This window comes from Anguilla anguilla, chromosome 19, assembly GCF_013347855.1.
Source record: "Anguilla anguilla isolate fAngAng1 chromosome 19, fAngAng1.pri, whole genome shotgun sequence".
In the NCBI taxonomy this organism is placed as follows: Eukaryota; Metazoa; Chordata; class Actinopteri; order Anguilliformes; family Anguillidae; genus Anguilla; species Anguilla anguilla.
The window spans coordinates 18084221-18105353 of NC_049219.1; the positions used below are offsets into that span (position 1 = coordinate 18084221).

The window sequence follows — 21133 nt, forward strand, 5'->3', positions numbered from 1 at the left end:
TATTTGGTTGTTGGAGCTGATTTGGAGCTATTTCTGGGAGGAGGGTGGAGGGGGGGTGGGTTGGCACTTCCATAGGCTGATGCGAGTCACCAGCTCCACAGACCACTGCGTGATTGGCTGAAGCATTGCCCAGGGAGGGAGGGTTCAGTCAGGATCATTCTCTCCTCGTGGCACAACAGCGCCCCCACTGGTGGATGAGGGTCCCATGGTGTGCTTACCTTGTGAGGCCCCACTGGTGGCCAGCCCGCTGGAGAGAAGCAGAAGCTGGGGGGGGGGCGGGGGTGTTGCTTGGGTTACGGCTGTATTCGCTCCTTCCAAATAAAAAGCCAGGTGGCCACAGGGTTCTGGTCATCAGCAGGCCCCTCTGTGGCCCCTCTGTAGATCTGTGAGGGAGGAAATGGCAGAAAAGCATCAGGTTCTCATGCTTTCTCCTTCACATTATCTTATTTATTTCAGCCAGTGGCCTTGCTTGCCTGTTTGAGCACACACCCCTGCTCTGTGTGTTTCGCTAAATGCTGATGGGGGGCGGGGGGCGCAGCATGAATACCCCCCAGGGCCACCCTTGCAGATGGGGGGGGGGGGGGGGGGGGGGGGGGGGGGTTTGGCTGTAGCATTCTTGGGGCTGCTGATGAAAAGCCTGCTTCAGGCCTTCTACCTTTTATCTTTCCAAAAAGCCTTTCTTCCAGGAGTCTCACAAAAGCCACCGCGCTGTACCCCATGTGCCAGGCGGGCCGGGGGGGCCGGGGGGGTGGGTGGACAGCTTCTTAATGAAGCATACAGGTCCACATCCCTCTTTTTGGTGAGGTACAACCAGCGCACATCTTTAGAGGACCACCCACATAGGCATTCACAAGGGGTCAGGGCTGATGAGTAGGGGGGGGGGGGGGGGGGTCGGTTGTGAAGGGAGGGGGGGATGGTTCATTTGGCATCTTCCCACTCATCTCCACCAGAGGTACACACTGACGCCTGTCAGGGGTGGGGCAGACAGCGGTGATTGTTTTATTTGGGGGGGGGGGTGCCTCTGGTGGTGCAAATAGCATTATACATAACATGTTGTGTTTTTTTATATTTTAAAACGCCACTAACGTTCGCTTAATTTTGAAGTTGAGTTGTCATGATATCCATGATATCTACGGTTTTTCCGATCAAAAGTTAAAATGTATTTATTTATTCTTACCCTTGTAATGTATTTTATTTCAGTGTATTGCGGTATGTTCTGTTTTTATGAGGCTAGTCGTCGGTCGCATCTGTACTCTCCTTCCGTGCCCCGCTGTGTGCAAGATGCATTTTTCCCCCGAGGTGAAAAACGATCTGTAAAGGAGCGGCTAACCATGTAGCGCTCTGACACGTCCGAGCGGCTAACCATGTAGCGCTCTGATACGTCCGAGCGGTTAACCATGTAGCGCTCTGATACGTCCGAGCGGCTAACCATGTAGCGCTCTGACACGTCCGAGCGGCTAACCATGTAGCGCTCTGACACGTCCGAGCGGCTAACCATGTAGCGCTCTGATGCGTCCGAGCGGCTAACCATGTAGCGCTCTGATGCGTCCGAGCGGCTAACCATGTAGCGCTCTGATACGTCCGAGCGGTTAACCATGTAGCGCTCTGATACGTCCGAGCGGCTAACCATGTAGCGCTCTGATACGTCCGAGCGGCTAACCATGTAGCGCTCTGATACGTCCTAGCGGATAACCATGTAGCGCTCTGATACGTCCGAGCGGCTAACCATGTAGCGCTCTGATACGTCCGAGCGGCTAACCATGTAGCGCTCTGATGCGTCCGAGCGGCTAACCATGTAGCGCTCTGACACGTCCTAGCGTCTAACCATGTAGCGCTCTGATACGTCCGAGCGGTTAACCATGTAGCGCTCTGATACGTCCGAGCGGCTAACCATGTAGCGCTCTGATACGTTCCGAGCGGCTAACCATGTAGCGCTCTGATACGTCGGAGCGGCTAACCATGTAGCGCTCTGATACGTCCGAGCGGTTAACCATGTAGCGCTCTGATACGTCCGAGCGGTTAACCATGTAGCGCTCTGATACGTCCGAGCGGCTAACCATGTAGCGCTCTGATACGTCCGAGCGGCTAACCATGTAGCGCTCTGATACGTCCCGAGCGGCTAACCATGTAGCGCTCTGACACGTCCGAGCGGCTAACCATGTAGCGCTCTGATACGTCCGAGCGGCTAACCATGTAGCGCTCTGATACGTCCGAGCGGCTAACCATGTAGCGCTCTGACACGTCCGAGCGGCTAACCATGTAGCGCTCTGATACGTCCGAGCGGTTAACCATGTAGCGCTCTGATACGTCCGAGCGGCTAACCATGTAGCGCTCTGACACGTCCGAGCGGCTAACCATGTAGCGCTCTGACACGTCCGAGCGGCTAACCATGTAGCGCTCTGATGCGTCCGAGCGGCTAACCATGTAGCGCTCTGATGCGTCCGAGCGGCTAACCATGTAGCGCTCTGATACGTCCGAGCGGTTAACCATGTAGCGCTCTGATACGTCCGAGCGGCTAACCATGTAGCGCTCTGATACGTCCGAGCGGCTAACCATGTAGCGCTCTGATACGTCCTAGCGGCTAACCATGTAGCGCTCTGATACGTCCGAGCGGCTAACCATGTAGCGCTCTGATACGTCCGAGCGGCTAACCATGTAGCGCTCTGATGCGTCCGAGCGGCTAACCATGTAGCGCTCTGACACGTCCTAGCGTCTAACCATGTAGCGCTCTGATACGTCCGAGCGGTTAACCATGTAGCGCTCTGATACGTCCGAGCGGCTAACCATGTAGCGCTCTGATACGTTCCGAGCGGCTAACCATGTAGCGCTCTGATACGTCGGAGCGGCTAACCATGTAGCGCTCTGATACGTCCTAGCGGCTAACCATGTAGCGCTCTGATACGTCCGAGCGGTTAACCATGTAGCGCTCTGATACGTCCGAGCGGTTAACCATGTAGCGCTCTGATACGTCCTAGCGTCTAACCATGTAGCGCTCTGATACGTCCGAGCGGCTAACCATGTAGCGCTCTGATACGTCCGAGCGGTTAACCATGTAGCGCTCTGATACGTCCTAGCGTCTAACCATGTAGCGCTCTGATACGTCCGGCCTTCAGGTCTGCCCGTGAGCTGGTCGTGTCGGAGCAGATGTGCGGTGTTTGGCCTTCAAACGCAGTTCACACATGATTACAGAACGCTGGTGTCAGTTCTGGTAAATCCGAGCCGTGACAAATGAAGCAGCTAGGCCTGGTTTTGTCCTGATGTTAATGGCTCATGCGTTTCAGCAGTGTGTTCCCCTGCCGCTGGATGGAAGGATTCTGCTCTTCAGGGTAAATTCAGCTGAGTGAGAGCAGCCCTCAGTAGTACGGCTGAGCAGGGAGATGCAGGCGCGTGTGTAAACAGGATCAGGGGAACACTCCTGCCGTTACCTGTGTGAGGCCTTGCTGCAGTCCAAATACCCCAACACACCCCAAGGGGAAGATCCCTTACTCCCTCTTTCTTCTGTTTAAATATTCTTGACATTCTGACCCTTTCTGGAAACCATTATGACGGAATATGAAAATGAGCAGATTTCTGTGTCTCTTTTCGGCCGAGAGGTTAATTCCTCACCAGTTCATTTGCAAGGTGGCCCGTGGGGGGTGGAGGGGGGGTGGGAGACATGGTTCACCTCCCGGCCCACTAACACACCGTCATCCCAGAGGCAGAGTGTGTGGGGAGAGCCGACAGCGTCTCAGAGCTAAACCTGTGTGTTCTGCAGCGTGTGAGACACACACACACGCACAAACGCATACACACACACACACACACGCACAAACGCACACACACACACACACACACACACACGCACGCACGCACACGCAGAAACGCACACACATGCACACACACGCACAAACGCATACACACATGCACACACACGCACACACACACACACACACACACGCACGCACACACACGCACAAACGCACACACATGCACACACACGCACAAACGCATACACACATGCACACACACGCACACACACGCACAAACGCATACACACACACACACACACGCAGAAACGCACACACACACACAAACGCACACACACGCACGCACGCACACGCACGCACATGCACGCAGAAACGCATACACACGCACAAACGCATACACACGCACAAACGCATACACACGTACAAACGCATACAAACACACACACAAACGCATACACACACACACACACACGCACAAACGCACACACATGCACACACACGCACAAACGCATACACACGCACACGCACGCACATGCACGCAGAAACGCATACACACGCACAAACGCATACACACGCACAAACGCATACACACACGTACAAACGCATACACACACGCACGCACACACACACATACCCACACACGCACACTGTTGAGAGTTTCACTAGGATGTGGCCATCTGGGTGCCTAATGGCTCCTCAGTCCTCTCAATCTCAGGGTCAGCTGTGGCGTGCACACCAAATCCTTATAGGACACACTACTCAGTTCCTGTAACTCTGATAATTGCGAACTGTAGAGTGCAACAAGCTGGCCCTCAAGATAAAAAAATCTTGCTCTCAAGGTGCTCAACCAGTTGGCAACGGTGGAAGACACACTCGCCCTGGAAAACGCTTTCTAGCTTCGGCCACATATTGACCGCCTAACTATCCAGCTCTCTCTCCCTATGTCTAGAGTAAGTTACTGCCGAAACGGAAGCACCAAGACCACACTTTAAAAAACGTGCAGCTGGCTCTGGACAACTAGCACCAGAAACCGGAGAATAAATAAATAACAATAACGCACTTTTAACTACAACGTTAAGCGATGAATTAATAACACTGAAAAGCACTAACCGGAGTGGAATCCCTCTAGTCTAGGTGACTTAGGCGCATCAACTGTCTTAACGACTACTTGTATTTTTATTTATTTTTGGACAAGAGCGTCTGCCAAATGCCTGTAATGTAATGTAGTTACAATCAACTAACTTGGCTAGCTTTTTACTAAATAGCAATGACTGTTGGAACCCCTGTACTAGGAAATATTCTGTCTGAGAACAGACTACAACCAAAATCTACCCGGAATCAGATTATATTATTATAAGAAACTACAGCTAATGTTAGCATGTAACAATAAGGGCAAACTATCTAACAACAATAATATTTTGCTCCTGGGGGGTTCAAACCCACAGAAAAAACCAGCGTTCAGCAAGGAGGAGGCCGAATTATATAACCTTAGTGCTTAACAGAGGAAAAACAGCAACAACGGCAACAAAGAAGACCGTCTTACCTTACATGTAATATCAGTGTTTTGTTTAAACGAAAAGCCCACACTTGAAAGCGCAATACAATCCTGTAACAAACTTTTTCAAACACCCCTCGCTCTCTTTCCACCACAAACAGGAAGTGCGTGTCAGACACAAGTAATCGAGCAGGAGAGCAGCAAACTCCAATCGCAATCGTTAAGGGCTGTAGAACACAGGGATATTTAGTTCCTAAGGTGATGCATAAATACACAACTGCCCTGAACAGAGGAGAGCTATCACTAAAATCACTCAAAATGTGTTCTATTTCCAAAATGAGTTGCTTCACATGTTCATCAACATCAAACATGATCACTTTTTAAAAAGTTTGTAATTATTGCAGGTGGAACTCAGGTCGGGCTGGGATGGTGGAGGGGCCTTCCCAGAATGCCATGCTGCTTTGGACACCGCTGAACCGAACGGTGATGGGAATGCATGGCTAATCGAGCCGTGAGCACCAGCACACACACGCTCAGCACACACACACCAAGCACATGTACACGCTCCTCATGTGGCAGACAGAGACAGCCCTGGAAAAATAAACAAACACGCCAACAATTATTTTTACTGCTCGTCGGTACATAAACACTCCCCTTCAGTCCAGGGACTTCATCGCTTAGCAACGGCAGGCCACTCTGCACCGCTAGTCTGGCCTAAAATAGCAAAACAGCCCCAGGAATTCAGGAATTCCAAAAACGTGTCGCCAGAGTAAAGTAAAGGACGCACTGCCTCTCAGCTACGTCTGTCTGTCTTTCTGTCTGTCTGTCTGTCTGGCGCACTGGCCTTTCCGTTGGTTCTTTCCAGTCAGTTTGATGATGTGGGTGCTGTATCAGACGTCATCCATGTAATCTGGTGAGTCAGTGAAGCACTGAACTGAAATTCTTCCTTAATTAGACAGCTGGCAACAGTCATCTGCAGATGAAGTTTAAAAAAAAAAAACAGAACCTGTCATTTTGTGGTTTCAAAGACATGCTTCATAAATGTGATGTGTGTGTGCGTGAGTCGGTGTGGGTGTGCATGTGTGTGTGTGTGTGGGTCGGTGGGTGGGTCTGTGTGTGCGTGTGTGTGTGTGTGAGTGTGAGTGTGCGTGTGCGTGTGGGTGGGTGGGTGTGTGTGTCTGTGTGTGCGTGTGTGCGTGTGTGTGTGTGTGAGTGTGCATGTGCGTGTGCGTGTGGGTGGGTGGGTGTGTGTGTCTGTGTGGGTGTGTGTGAGTGTATGCATGTGTGTGTGTGTGTGTGTGTGAGTGTGCGTGTGGGTCGGTGGGTGTGTGTGTGGGTGTGTGCATGTGAGTGTGCGTGTGGGTGGGTGGGTGTGTGGGTCGGTGGGTGTGTGTGTGGGTGTGTGCATGTGAGTGTGCGTGTGGGTGGGTGGGTGTGTGTGTGCGTGTGTGCGTGTGTGTGTGTGTGAGTGTGCATGTGCGTGTGCGTGTGGGTGGGTCGGTAGGTGGGTCTGTGTGTGCGTGTGTGCGTGTGTGTGTGTGTGAGTGTGCATGTGCGTGTGCGTGTGGGTGGGTGGGTGTGTGGGTCGGTGGGTGTGTGTGTGGGTGTGTGCATGTGAGTGTGCGTGTGGGTGGGTGGGTGTGTGTGTCTGTGTGGGTGTGTGTGAGTGTATGCATGTGTGTGTGTGTGCATGTGAGTGTGCGTGTGGGTGGGTGGGTGTGTGTGTGTGCGTGTGGGTCGGTGGGTGTGTGTGTCCGTGTGTGGGTGTGTATGCATGTGTGTGTGGGCATTCGGCCCTGCTAATGATCTTAGCAGTAGGTGATTGTGAGCTCCAAAAACACAAAATCATAGTGGAAAAACACAACATGAGAACTTTCCTTGTGCGCGTCTAGAACATTTCCCCATCAACAGGCCTAAATCCCCCATACTCCACAGAAACCTCTAAACCCCAACCCCCAACCCCCCCACTCCCACACTGCCAAACTATCCCTACCTGAACCTTACCCTGCCAGCCCCTTTAATAAGGTCCGCACTGAGCATGCCAAGGCTGGGCCAATTAGGGAGGAAATGGAGAAGCAAGGGCAGTTCAGATTAAATGAAAAATAAACATGATCTCATGCTGTTAGTTTTTTAATGGTTGAAGTTGGAAATGGTGGGCTGTGGTGTGTCAGAGAGCAAGCAGGTGGATTTGAGACATAGTGGCTTGCTGGTTTTCTCAAAATTTTAAGTCAGTGTTCTAGAACTCCATTGCTTTAAATTGCCAGTAGAGATTGTTACATCAGCATTAGAATGTTCAGGTAAGAAGATTCTAACACATAGGTTATGTGATTTTACACCTTAAAGGGTTAAGGTTTTCTTGTTAAATGGATGGTAAATGGACTGCATTTATATAGCGCTTTTATCCAAAGCGCTTTACAATTGATGCCTCTCATTCGCCAGAGCAGTTAGGGGTTAGGGGTTAGGTGTCTTGCTCAAGGACACTTCGACACGCCCTGGGCGAAATACTGGTAGGCCGATATAAACGCTTCTTTGTCAGAAAATGATGAATGGCATTGGTAACGGCGTTAGCCCAAACCCGTCTGTCAATAAATTGTGTCGACCGAAGGGATTGCGATTCCAGTCATTTAAGAGCGCGGGCCTCCGTCTACTTCCCCTATATTCAGAATGTGCAGTCACCCGGGCCGAAGGGTGCGCGCGCTGCTCGGCTGCAGGAAGCGAAGTAATTACGGGCCGCTCTTTAGCTCCGCTGTCTGACGGATGGCGCAGACAGTTTGAAAATAGCCCGTCTTTACATAAAGTACACATTGAGTAATTGGGCTTGACTGCGTCTTGCCGAGAGAAACGGAGGCGGTTCCTCCCCATAGCGCGGCCCTTTCGCGGGGCGCATCAAAGCATGTCGCGGAGGCTAAAATAAGAGGGCCTTTCCCTTAATTTGTTATGCTTGCACAAAAGCTTCCAGCTTCAGTCCCTTTCCGACTGCTTCATTCAGGAGGAAAACGACACGTCCACAGTCCGGATACGGGACACCCCGGCAGCCAGAGTCACGCCATCTTTTCCTCAAATGTGTAATTTTGGAGGAAGGCATACGTGCTCCTTCCTCCTGCAAGACAATGTGAGAAAACCTGTTTGTTTGCATGTGAAATCCTGATGGAAACCTCTTCCAAACTGCTACATGCATTCTTTGTTCTTCTGAATGACCACTGCACAGCCTTCAGATTCCAAACAGAGTGGAAAACAGAGATTCAAAAAGAATATTGAGTATTTTGCGGCATTTATAACAATCAACATTTTATAAAACTCGCATTTAAAAAAGTCTTTAAACTGGTATTTATTGAAGCACAACTATTTCCTGTAAAGATCAAAGGGAACATTAATTAAATGGAAAGCCGGTTAGAGGGGAGAGTGAAGCTGACAGGTGGGTGGCATTTTCTTAATTCCATAAAATGGCCTCCCTTCACGGCCTCAGTGCCGAGCTTCCTCTGATCTCAGATTTGGAGGGATGATGTAATCTGTGAAAAACGCGGGCCGTAACGCAGAATTTACAGTAAACTGATGTTTACGGCACCCCGGGTGCTGCTGTGTTACACTGTTAGAATGTTTTAAAACAGTTGCACCGTTAATTTCCTTTCTCTTGCGCATTGTGCTAAATCTACATGTCTACAGGAGGACTTGAGTCACAAAGAACACTTCCAAATCTCCTCAAATACAACAGCATGTGTTTACCGCAGCAGTGGCAGGGCTACTTTAGTTACAATGCGAACATCTGGGCCCCATAACCACCTGAAAGATTTTTCAAGTTTGTGGCGTAAAACAATTAAAGTGCGCCATCTAGTGTTTATTGTGTGCCTAACACGTGGTTCTGATAATTTGTTTGATGTTCGCTTTCTTGAGGGACTGTTAGCCCCCTGCAAAGTCCAGCAGAATAGTACCCGAGCTAGTTTTGAGAACTTTGCCCATTCTGCTCAATCCCCAGGTGAGGTACTGCTGTTATACCCTTGAACAACTTTAACTGACTACAACTGAACCTGACCTGTGAGTAAAAGTCCTGCTTTACTTACACTGTGAAAGGCTGAGACTGAACAGCTACGTGTAAAAAAAATCATTTACATATTTATGGAATTAAGTCTCCCACAGCCAGAAGGGTTCACACAGGGTCCATATGAGGGTTTTTTTTTTCTTTAATCACTTTTAATACGCACTGTCACTAAAAACAATTGAACTCAAAGCTGTGTTTTCTACACTTCAATTAATACATTTTATTTTCTTTTAGATTCCACAGTGAGACACATACAGCCCTCCCTGCCCTACTCCGACCCTTAAACCGCAGAGAGGACGTTTAATTTTACAAACACACACACACTGAGCTCACATACAGGACTGGGTGCTCTCCACATACACGTGCAACTACACTATTTCTGGACATTTTAATTAATATTGCACTTGCGGTCTTGATAATAAGTATTCAAAAAAAAACAAAAAAACAGGCAAACATCCCTTAATGACAATTTATCTCTCAATATTCGGCTACACAGTCACTTTAAGGAACATGCCCCCCCCCCCCCCCCCCCCCATTACGCTAGGATCCCAAGCTCCTCTCTCAGTACTAGTCTTCACTCTCCGCTATGTTTTTGACTTTACTGCAGTCTGCTGTGTAGTGACTATGAAAAAGGCAATTTCTACATTTTACATTCCACAGCACACTCATTTTGGACCCCTGTGCTTCTTCAGACAAACTCCTGGCACAGCCTCGGAAGGGAAACGCACAGTAAGAGCAGAGCGGGTGCAGTAAGAGCAGAGTGGGCGCAGTCTCCTGAAGAGCTAAACCCACAGCAGGACCAGGCCTCTCCTAGTCCATCCATCTTAAGAAGCGCATTTGCACACTCAGCAAATGTAAGTTTAAAAAATCCATGAAATTTCAGCCAGTCATAAACAAAACTTTTTGAGGAGTTATATAATCATCAGGAAAAAGATAATATATTTAAAAGAAAATATATTTACAGTTTTTTTTTAATTTTTTTTAAAACTCCTCCACCCTCAACAATTAAACATTTATTTTTTCACACTGGAAATCACAACAGATGTAATACGGAGATCAGACTCAAGCGGATTTAGGAGAAATAAAGATTACTTTCACAATAAAATAAAGGGACAGCACTACCCCCACCCCCCCCCCCCAAATCAAAATTTCATGACATCACATCCGCATCTGGGTCAAATAATAATTTGAAATACTTTAAAACCCTTTAGACGGCAGTACAATCACTGCAGAATACAGACATCATTAAATAAACGGCTATTTTCACGAATACTCAGAAAAGAACCCTTCTTTCGTACAAGTTCCAAACTTTACCCTAACCTGAAGGATTCAAAAGCATTTCAGGCACGTATTTGACCCAGGCGTGCTCCCTCGTGTGACCAGCAGAGGGCGGTGCAGGTACTCAGTTCTTCTTCATGGCGTCCAGGATGCGCAGGATGTGCAGGAAGAGGTTGACGATGTCCAGGTAGAGGTTGATGGAGGCCAGGATGTGCTCCTCGGGGGACAGCTGGTGCATCAGCAGGTGGGTGTCGTAGATGATGAAGCCGCAGAAGAGCAGGGCCCCGGCTCCGGCAAACACCAGCTCCACCGTCTCGTTGTGGAAGAACAGCTGGGGGGGGGGGGCCACACAGAGACACATGTCACAATCCACACAAGCCCTCCAAACGGCCCGGGCACACTCCTGGCACCCCTGAACTTTAGAGAGGCTCTCCTGTGCTCACACGCTAAGCGCAGCGCTAACGGAGAGAGGCGCTAATGGAGAGCAGCGCTAACGGACAGCAGGGCTAACGGAGAGCAGGGCTAACGGAGAGCAGGGCTAACGGAGAGCAGCGCTAATGGAGAGCAGCGCTAACGGAGAGCAGCCCTAACGAACAGCAGCGCTAACGGAGAGCAGCCCTAACGAACAGCAGCGCTAATGGAGAGCAGTGCTAACGGACAGCAGCGCTAACGAACAGCGGCGCTAATGGAGAGCAGCGCTAACGGACAGCAGCGCTAACGGAGAGCAGCGCTAACGGAGAGCGGTGCTAACGAACAGCGGTGCTAATGTAGAGCAGCGCTAACGGAGAGCAGGGCTAACGGAGAGCGGTGCTAATGTAGAGCAGCGCTAACGGACAGCAGCGCTAACGGAGAGCAGGGCTAACGGAGAGCAGCGCTAACGGAGAGCGGTGCTAACGAACAGCGGTGCTAATGTAGAGCAGCGCTAACGGAGAGCAGCGCTAAAGGTCAGCAGCGCTGAAGCTTTACAGGACGGGTTCTTAGCACAGTGGAGCACAGCTGTACTTACACTCATGAAGCTGGTAATGATGAGAATCCACAGGCAGGCAAAGAGTCTGGAAAAAAAAAAATGCGTGTCACTTTCGGTTTTGAGTTGGCTTGGGTCCATATCCACATTTTGGGGAGAGGGGGGCATCCCACAACCCACCTAAAGTTCCACCTTGACAGAATTGTCTAGGAACTAGACACTCGGTTTATACTGAATCGAATAATCAGTAAGCTAACGGCCAGCTGGCTATACATCAGGACACAGAGCCTGGGGGGACGGGGGGACGTTACCCAGCTCCCAGCTTGCTGAAGTCTCTCTTGGACTGGAAGGTGTAGGCGGTGAGTCCCAGGAACACAGCAGCCGTCAGCCCAAAGGCCTGCAGCACCACAGAGTACTCATAGAAAGTCACTGTGTGTGCAAACATACACACACACACACACACATATACACACACACACACACATATACATACACACACACACACACACATATATACATACACACACACACACACACATATACACATATATACACACACACACACACACACACATACACATACACACACATACATACACACACACACATATACATACACACACACACACACATATACACACACACACACACATACACACACACACACATACACATATACATACACACACACATATATACATATACATATACACACACACATACACACATATACACACACGCACACACATGCACGTATGGCACGCACAGAGAGATAGAAAGAGAAAGCAAAAGAGAAAGAGAGATGAGTTCTAACCCACTACAACAAAACATCACTGCCCATTTAATACAAAAACACAAAACCAGAAACTTAGAAAAGATAATCACAAATTTAAACACAAGAAAAACCCAACACCCCAAATACAACACTAACCCAAAGAAAAAAAAAAGGGAAATCGTTTCAAAAGGCAAAAGACAACTCCCCATTATCTTCAACCGTACACAGCACCCCCCTCCCCCCCCAAGCCCCCATGTACGTTTGAAACAATCCAGGTTTCCCAGCAGCCTATAGCAGGCACACTCAGCCCTGAGCCTAGCGACCCCAGCCCCTGGATCTGATTCCTCCAGGTTTTCCATATGGCCACCCATGACAAAAAATTAATCGGTATAGATTTCTACATTTCTTCCTTGTCGCGTACATTGGGCTAAAAATAAAAATCTCAAAAGAAAACCATTCCTCAAGCCCTGAAAAGAAAGCTCTCCAGCCGGGTACTGACTGCACTAGGCGAGAACACCGAATAAAAATGTGGGATAAAGAGAGAGAAACTAACATTCCAACAGTCATTTCTTAAATTAAACAGGTTTCATTGACTTTTGCGAAGAACAGTTATTACAATACCATAAAAATATAAATATACTCTAATTTTAAAGTCTGAGCTAGTTAGGTAGCGAAAGCAGCATGAAACCAGACTGGTAATTCCAGTTTGCCAGGTCCTATCCAAATGTGTGTGATGAGGGAAACCTGCAGCCATAACTTCAGCCAGGTTTGCCAGGACACAGCGGCTAACCTGCACATCAAAGAGCCACTCCCCCTCACCAGCCAACACGCAGGTGAAGACACCAGGTGCGAATCACAGGGAAATCACAGTTTCCGTCTCTCACAGGGAAATCACAGTTTCCGTCTCTCACTGGCGTAAGAGCCTCACAGAGCACACTCACCTGCTGTGGCAACAGAGACGGCTTCCACGAGGGTCTGAAAGAGAAGTATGCACACATAAGAGACTGTGCTGTGAAATGAAGGAGACTCCCCAGGCCAGGGTTTCTGCATAAACACACACAGGGCACGCCACACACAGGGCACAGGGCACGCCACACACAGGGCACAGGTCACACCACACACAGGGCATGCCACACACAGGGCACAGGGCACACCACACCACACACAGGGCACAGGGCACACCACACACAGGACACAGGTCACACCACACACAGGGCACAGGGCACACCACACACAGGGCACAGGGCACACCGCACACAGGGCACTCTGCACACAGGGCACACCGCACACAGGTCACTCACGAAGGCCAGAAGCAGGTACAGGTTGACTGGATGCTGATGGCGATACACGGCCAGTGCGAAGATCAGACCCAGCGAGCCGATCGCTGACACCAACACCAGGGCAGGGCTGTGGAAACGGCATCATCGCCCGTTATTAGAATCAAATCACACTTTAATCTGGGCTCAGAAGTTAGGTCTGTGGTTTTAAGGAAATGTTGATTATAGGAAATGTTGGGTTTTGGTTTTGTGTAGCAAACCTGTTATCTATTCCCATCTTGTGAACACACACTAACTGCAGAATGCATCTACAAAATATGCGCAACAAGCATTACAACACAATCCCCCGCTGGCTTCCCCCATTCACTCAGACGTCATCTTTGCAACGCATGCCATGACCGTGGCAGTGAAGCAGCATTCTCTTGAGCAGAGAACCAAACCATGCTCAACTGTGTCTATCACACAATCCACCGAAGTGCCATTTTGAATAATGTTCCTGAAGCCAAGTAACGGCTTTACCTTGCGTGCACGAAGTCCTTTATGGTGTCGCAGAACATGAACAGGGCAGACGTTGCAGTTGTCAGGATAATCTGCAGTGACAGTATGGTGTAGACCTTGCGCAGAAAATCTGGCCAGCACAAAACGGGAGACAGTCAGAGACATGTTTGTTGTTGATTTTGTGTGATGTGGGACGAGAGGTGAAATACTAGCCAAATTAAATAAACGTTTGAGTCCAGCTTACTAACAGGAAAAAACAAACAAACATGTAATTGTTTCTGTAACCGACCACGACACTTCTGGAGGGCCCGAAACTAATACAACAATGTATGATCATTTTCTTCTAACTAAAGATTCGTATTGCAAATAAAATCTAAATTAAACCCCACATGATCGGATGCACAAGAATCGTTAAACTAGCGGGTTTGATATTCATATTATAGCCAGCACATTGTTTTGTTTCTCGTTAATTTTTAACGTTGGGGAGCTCTTTACGGCTTCGTGATCAGTTAAAGGCAATGATTCCCAATAAACATAGCTAACTACAATTAAACACATACATTGCCAGTACCATATTTCACGAGGCTTGCTAGCCGGTCACATACTTAGCTGACGACAAGCCATTAAATCTAATAAATAACCTAAATTGGCTAGCATACTTGTTATCGCTAGGTAGGAAAACACGATAATCCGAAACTAACGTTAGCTCGCTAGCAAGACCATTATTGTTTCGACGTCATCAAGATAGCCTGTGGTCTTACCCATACGAATCTGCACACTTGCCGTCGCGACGTTTGTGCCATAGTTAAAATCATCTTCAATTGAAGATCGAGGATATTTCTCTGTTGCCATGACGGCCAGTGAAATTCAGACAATTTGATTTTGTGAGGTTGAAGTTAGCAAACACTTTCAGTTATGCTTAGCTCACTGAGACAACTGCTTTGATATCCCTTCCGCCTTGTTGACGACAGTGCACGTGATGACTGGGTGAAACTTGTCATAATAAAGCGCTATAGAAAATGACTTCCGTTGCTTAAAAGGGAAGGAAAATTCGAAATAAAAGCAAGAGCACAAACTTCAGCCTCAACACTTTCTGCTCCAGTTCCCCCACTAGATTTCCCTCCCTTAGGGGCAACCCCACTTATCTCGGGATTGTCCAAGTCAGCACACGTGCCTACTATAGAGTATATAGGTCCTATACAACTTGTATGCATCTTGTGTAACCAATAGTAGGCAAGCGCACTGATTCAGACAAAGCATGTAGCAGGAATCCTCTTTCCATTTGGCTAGCTATGACGGAGCTCCTATGAATTTCTGAACCGAGAGCTGTGGAGTGGGTCAGTGTGAAATTTGCAGGTCTGTCACCCTACCCAGCAACTGTTTGTTCAGTCCCTACTCAAGGGACACGACTAATCTATTTCATTTTTCAGCTTTAATCAGTCCGTCAGATTTTGTGTGTACATCACATTTTTTAAACAACTGTTCATGATATGCTTCAGGGTATGCCCTGAGCCAGACCCCCACAAAGCAAAGCCAATGGTGAGACTGGCAAGGAATTCTCCCTGGAACGGAAGAAAACTTCCGAAGGAACCAGTCTGATGGGTATGCCCATCCTCCTCGGGCCGGCTGAGGGTGTGGGTTCAGAGACGCAATACGTGCCAAGTCCTTCTGATCACTTCATTTCAGGCTGTATAAAGCATCAGGAGGTAGCGAAGAACAACCTGAAGGCATCACATCTGCCTGACAACGGTGCAGCGTGTTTTCTGATTGGTTGTGAAATTTCAGCAGGCGTGGTATCGCTCGATAAAGCTTCATCGCCTGGCAGTTTCCGTTAACAAATTGCGCTGAAGCTGAGTGTGAGACAAACTGCCGTTGTTTTCTTTACCGGACGTCAGCTTACTGGTCAGAAAACAAAATGAATTCGATTCTCACTTCGTTTTGCCTGGCCGTCCTGCTGGTCGGCGTCAACTCAATTCACAGTAAGTGTCTTTATTAAATAAGCGTCTGGACGTTTTTTGTGATCTATAAAAGCATGTCTTATTTTAGTTTATTCATGTCTCTATATAAACAACAAAGTTAATCGAACGACATGTATATGTAAACATGCTGAATAGCTAGTTATCATTTGTTGCTTTTTTATTTGTCAGTTTTTACAGTATCCCCAATAGGCCTATATTACAATTAAGCTAATATGAAAGCGAAACTTAACATTTCCCGTATTTAAAAAAAACATTTTTTTCAAGATTTTTCTTTACATAGATCTATCTGTAATGTGATTTTTCATATTTGAAGTTATGATATGCTAGACAATGTTAAAGTAATAAAAAATGACACATAAATGCCAGGATTGATGAGCTATTTTGGAACTCGCGCGCGCGTGAAACATTGTTATCCTGTAATTTGAACTGAATATTTTTGTTTGTGATCATGCGAAGCATACATAAAATTAAGTTTTGTAAACATAACAAATATGGTTATCATGTTTATAAAAATTAGTTTTGTGTACTGTTGCTGAAACCGATGATTTCTCATTATTGGTGCGATTAAAGTGATTAAATCTTGCGTCCAAACTTGCGTCCAAGGAGGTTGGGTTTGGTCGAAACATGACAACGACACCAGCATTGTTTTTTAGTGTCAAGAATTCCCCTCCAGAATCATAGTTTCGTTTTCAAGCGTTGGCAAAGCCAAGTTTCTGAGGCAGGTCGTTTGTACTGCCAACTGCTGGTCGGTAAGTATACACGGAACTGTTGAAACGCCCTGCGAACAACGCAGTTGAACAAAGGGGTTTTTCGCCCGGATTCAGCTAAAAACCTAAAAATATGAAAAGCAGGAATTCTTTTTGGGGGGATGATAAGATTGTTTTATGTGTACAGAATTGCAGCAGAAACTATTATGGAAAAAGTATTGTGAATTTTAATAGCGCACTGTGTTAAGAATTTGTACATAAGTTGTTTAACATTTTATGTACACACACCCTCTCTTTGTTAGAAGTGCACGAACCATATTTGTCTGAACCTTGTCCAGGCGGTCCCATCAACAGAACTTATATAGCTTATTTTTAAAATTTCAGTTGGACCTAGTGCCATCACTAGGTCCTGCAGTTGGGTCAGAATTTTTTTTAATGTTTTTTTTTTTTTTTTTTTTTTGAAGCACAAAACTGTGACGGTGGATTAACCTAGTTGTTTTCTGTTTTTGAAGTGTGAATTGATGTATAGGTCACGGATGTACAATCTGATCCCAAAAGGGCCGGTGTGGGTACAGATTTCTGTTTCAGCCCTACATTAAAGCACCTGACTCTACTTATCGAAGTCTTGATTGAAGACCGTGATTAGTTAATCCGTACAATCGGATGTCGTAGTGGTAGACTAAATCAAAAACCTGCACCCACACCGGACACGCCTGATGCAGCTGAATAAACCCAGTGAAGCGGTGTTGACCCCGGGTTTGTCTGCCCTGTCCCAGGCGCTCCGAAGGTGCAGGTGTACAGCAAGCTGCCTGGGCAGTTCGACCAGCCCAACATTCTGCTGTGCTACGTGAGCAACTTCCACCCCCCTGACATCAAGATCACCTTGCTGAAGGACAATGTGGAGATGCCGGGCGCCACACAGACCGACCTGGCCTTCGAGCAGTCCTGGCAGTTCCACCTGACCAAGAGCGTCCCCTTCACTCCTAAGGCCGGGGAGAAGTACGCCTGCAGAGTGCAGCACCAAGGCATTACGAAACCCTACAGCTGGGGTGCGTGTCCCCCCCCCGAAGTACCACATTACCGTGCACCGTTAGCCACCTAGCGCGCACGCTCACATTACCGCGCACTGTTAGCCACCTAGCGCGCACGCTCACATTACCGCGCACTGTTAGCCACCTAGCGCGCACGCTCACATTACCGCGCACTGTTAGCCACCTAGCGCGCACGCTCACATTACCGCGCACTGTTAGCCACCTAGCGCGCACGCTCACATTACCGCGCACTGTTAGCCACCTAGCGCGCACGCTCACATTACCGCGCACTGTTAACCACGAGCGCACACGCTTAATCAAAGCCACTGCTTATGGACAAGTACCTTCAATACGGCTGGGCAACACCGAGCTATCGCGTGCTATAGATAGATAGATAAGTACTTTATTAATCCCGAGGGAAATTCAGGTGTCAAATAGCTTACGTTACAAAGCATAGTGCAACAATGCACCAGGAAGTAAAAAGTAAGTAATGGCCTGTAGCCGGAGACATTGCACAAAGCTGAAATGCATCCTTAAGTGGCATAGTAGGTAGAAGGGGGAATTGGGGGATGTAGTATTATCCCTGGGGTTGGAGCGCACCTGCTTTCGTAGAGTGACGCCCGACTCCATTTACCTTTACTCCTCCGCTATAACAGCGGTGGTGAAGCAGCTTGATGTTCTGTGGCGGTTGATTGGCATGGCGGTTGATTGACAGGGAAGTGCTCCTGAAGTGGTTTGTGAGCAGCTCTCACTGTAGGGAGGGGCTGTTTAATCTGAATGGCCCCTCCAGACCTGAGCACACCTTTTGTGACACGGTGAGAGTGTAGTTCTGCTTGTTGTGCGTATGGTAATAATACTCGGCACAATAACAGCAATAATCGGTAATCTTTATTTATAAATCTGTTCTCGTACATTGTTTTCTGAGCAGTTTTCAAATGAAAGTACAAAGCCAAAATATGAATGGTAAATGGACTGCATTTATATAGCGCTTTTATCCAAAGTGCTTTACAATTGATGCCTCTCATTCGCCAGAGCAGTTAGGGGTTAGGGGTTAGGTGTCTTGCTCAAGGACACTTCGGCACGCCCAGGGCGGGGTTTGAACCGGCAACCCTCCGACTGCCAGACAATCAGTCTTACCTCCTGAGATATGTCGCCCCATGAACAAAGTAGCAGTTAAGAAAAGGGGAAAATGGAGATTAGGCAGTATAAACTAGAAAAACAAAAGATGTGTATAAATAATGTTCTCCACATTTCCTGACTGTTCATGCTCAGCTAACTCATTTTTTGTATGTCTGTTCTTTCCAGAGCCTGACATGTAATCCCGAGGAGAACCGAAGTGGTGAGCGCAAGCCCTCCCTGTTAATTACTCCTGAATATTCATTGCATTTCTGCAGGTCTGTGCTGTACTAGTATAATAGTAGAATTAAACTTGATAGGTAAGTGTTGTTTATCCAGTCACATTCTCCTGTAGGTCGCTGTGAAACAGTTCATTCATTCATTCATTCATTCATTCATTTATTCATTCATTCGTTCATCCAAGGAACACAATACTGATGACTTAACTTCCAAGTGAAAATTCCTTTCTATTTACCTCCACATTTGTGTTGACACTGTAGAGTGACTTTAGTAAAGATTTGCAGCAAAATAGCATAATTCTCCAGCGAAGGCATTACTTCCTAACATATGTATGTTAATTTGAATTTTAAAAAATGTTGGTCACCTTTTTAAAGAATATGTTTATGTTGTTTAGTCCCATTTTATTTACTCTGATTATGTACATAAGAATAATTAAGTGATGCACCTTAAGATTTGTGGGTCTGTTTACTATTGGTTTGGAAAATTATTTAAAGTTATTCAATTATTGTAGATCTTCTGAAGAAATTAATGTACATTTTCTTGCCTCCTACCACAGGATCCAGAACAGCCTGGAACCACAAATTTTACCATGTCTGCTACTCTTGGAAATCATGAAATTACTATTCAAACACAAACCTGTCTCTAAAATAGAAGTGGATTTTCTATAATCAGATTAATGCAATCCAATCCTGTCATTTTACTTCAAACTCTTTTATTTTCTGTATAAATGTTGACTCGTTGCAGAAAGCTCTGCTTTCACTCGCTCTTTCAGACAGAAAATGCTGATAAGTGGAAGAGTGCTGAAATGGTATGCCAGCCCTGTGAATACTGATAAACGCTCTCGTTGATTTTCTTGACTGCATTTGAGCAATCATCCAAGTACTTAACAAAAGGAATCTTATCAAATTTGTATTTCAAAGACAAATGTCTCAACAATGCCTCAAAAAATATATATGTGATATGTCAAAAGTGACGTTAAACAACAACAACAAAAACCTTATGCACTATATTTGTTCTGTTCTAGCACTATTTTGGTGTAATTTATTTTGTGATTGTCTGGCTAGAAACATGGAAAAACCTGTTGGCTCAAATGCAAACTTACTTTCAGGTTTTAGGACTACGAACTAAAACTTCCGCCTGCTTCGTGCTTTAAGGGAATGCAATATCAATGGCTCATTTGTTTCTGTTGAAAATAAATCAATAGAAAGTCAATAGTTCTGTATTTGTACTATGAAATAAATACAATAAATAAAATTTCTTAAACACTGTGTGTTCCAATTAGATTTTTATTTTTTGCCATTCATTTTTAATTTTAAGAATTTAATCATTGTATCAGTCCAACTAGGGATAGTAAATATCCTAGCTACATTTATTTTGTTTTTAGAAATAATTTCATAAGCACAAAACACTGTCAGGATGACACATTGTTTTAATGTTTGTGTTTTAATATGTGCAGATGGGGATATGGTTATGAAAGTGTTGGCTGCAGCATTGTCCTGCTGAACAGGTTGTGGTCAGGTGTGAAAGAGTCCCAGCCATTGGGCCCTTGGTTCTACACCAGGGACAATTTTATAGCATTTGGGAGGTCTTTTTCTCACCTATTCACGTAGATTTTTAAGATGGTTAATTAATCACCACGGCTTTCACGGGCCAAACTAATGCTGAAGGCCATGCCAGGTTTGGTGTCACCCACAAACCATAGTTTGGGTGTCCTGCAGCATCTCCATGGCAACGGAACACAGAAGTTAGCCAAACCCGGGGCAGGTAACCCATGAAAGTGCAGGTGTAAACTTGTAGAACAGGTGCAGCCTGTTTGGGATCATTGTCCAGAGATGACATAAAAACTCCTCCCCTGAATCTTTATGTAAAATTCCTGACGGTATCAACGGAGTAAGTTTTAAAAACAATAATAACAGCCCATGCGGTCATAGAGACCTACAGCTAGATGCCCTGTGCTGGAAATAGATAAAGGACTCATGACCTCTGCTGTC

General features: G+C 46.8%; 2 protein-coding genes across 2 annotated transcripts; one reads left to right on the forward strand and one right to left on the reverse strand.

Moving 5' to 3' along the window:
* Window positions 1–9401: 9401 nt before the first annotated feature.
* tmbim4 (transmembrane BAX inhibitor motif containing 4) lies at window positions 9402–15057 on the reverse strand. Its single transcript, XM_035401808.1, has 7 exons — window positions 14831–15057; window positions 14091–14199; window positions 13596–13701; window positions 13236–13269; window positions 11831–11948; window positions 11562–11607; window positions 9402–10886 (listed from the first exon to the last, which is right to left on the reverse strand). The coding sequence occupies exons 1-7, from the start codon at window positions 14919–14921 to the stop codon at window positions 10680–10682; spliced, it is 711 nt and encodes a 236-aa protein (XP_035257699.1). The 5' UTR covers window positions 14922–15057; the 3' UTR covers window positions 9402–10679.
* A 763-nt stretch (window positions 15058–15820) lies between these two features.
* Window positions 15821–20410, forward strand: b2m (beta-2-microglobulin). The gene is made up of 4 exons (XM_035401810.1): window positions 15821–16048; window positions 17532–17804; window positions 19092–19125; window positions 19699–20410. Exons 1-3 carry the CDS (start codon window positions 15985–15987, stop codon window positions 19103–19105), a joined length of 351 nt encoding a protein of 116 aa, XP_035257701.1. The 5' UTR covers window positions 15821–15984; the 3' UTR covers window positions 19106–19125; window positions 19699–20410.
* The last annotated feature ends 723 nt before the right edge of the window (window positions 20411–21133 follow it).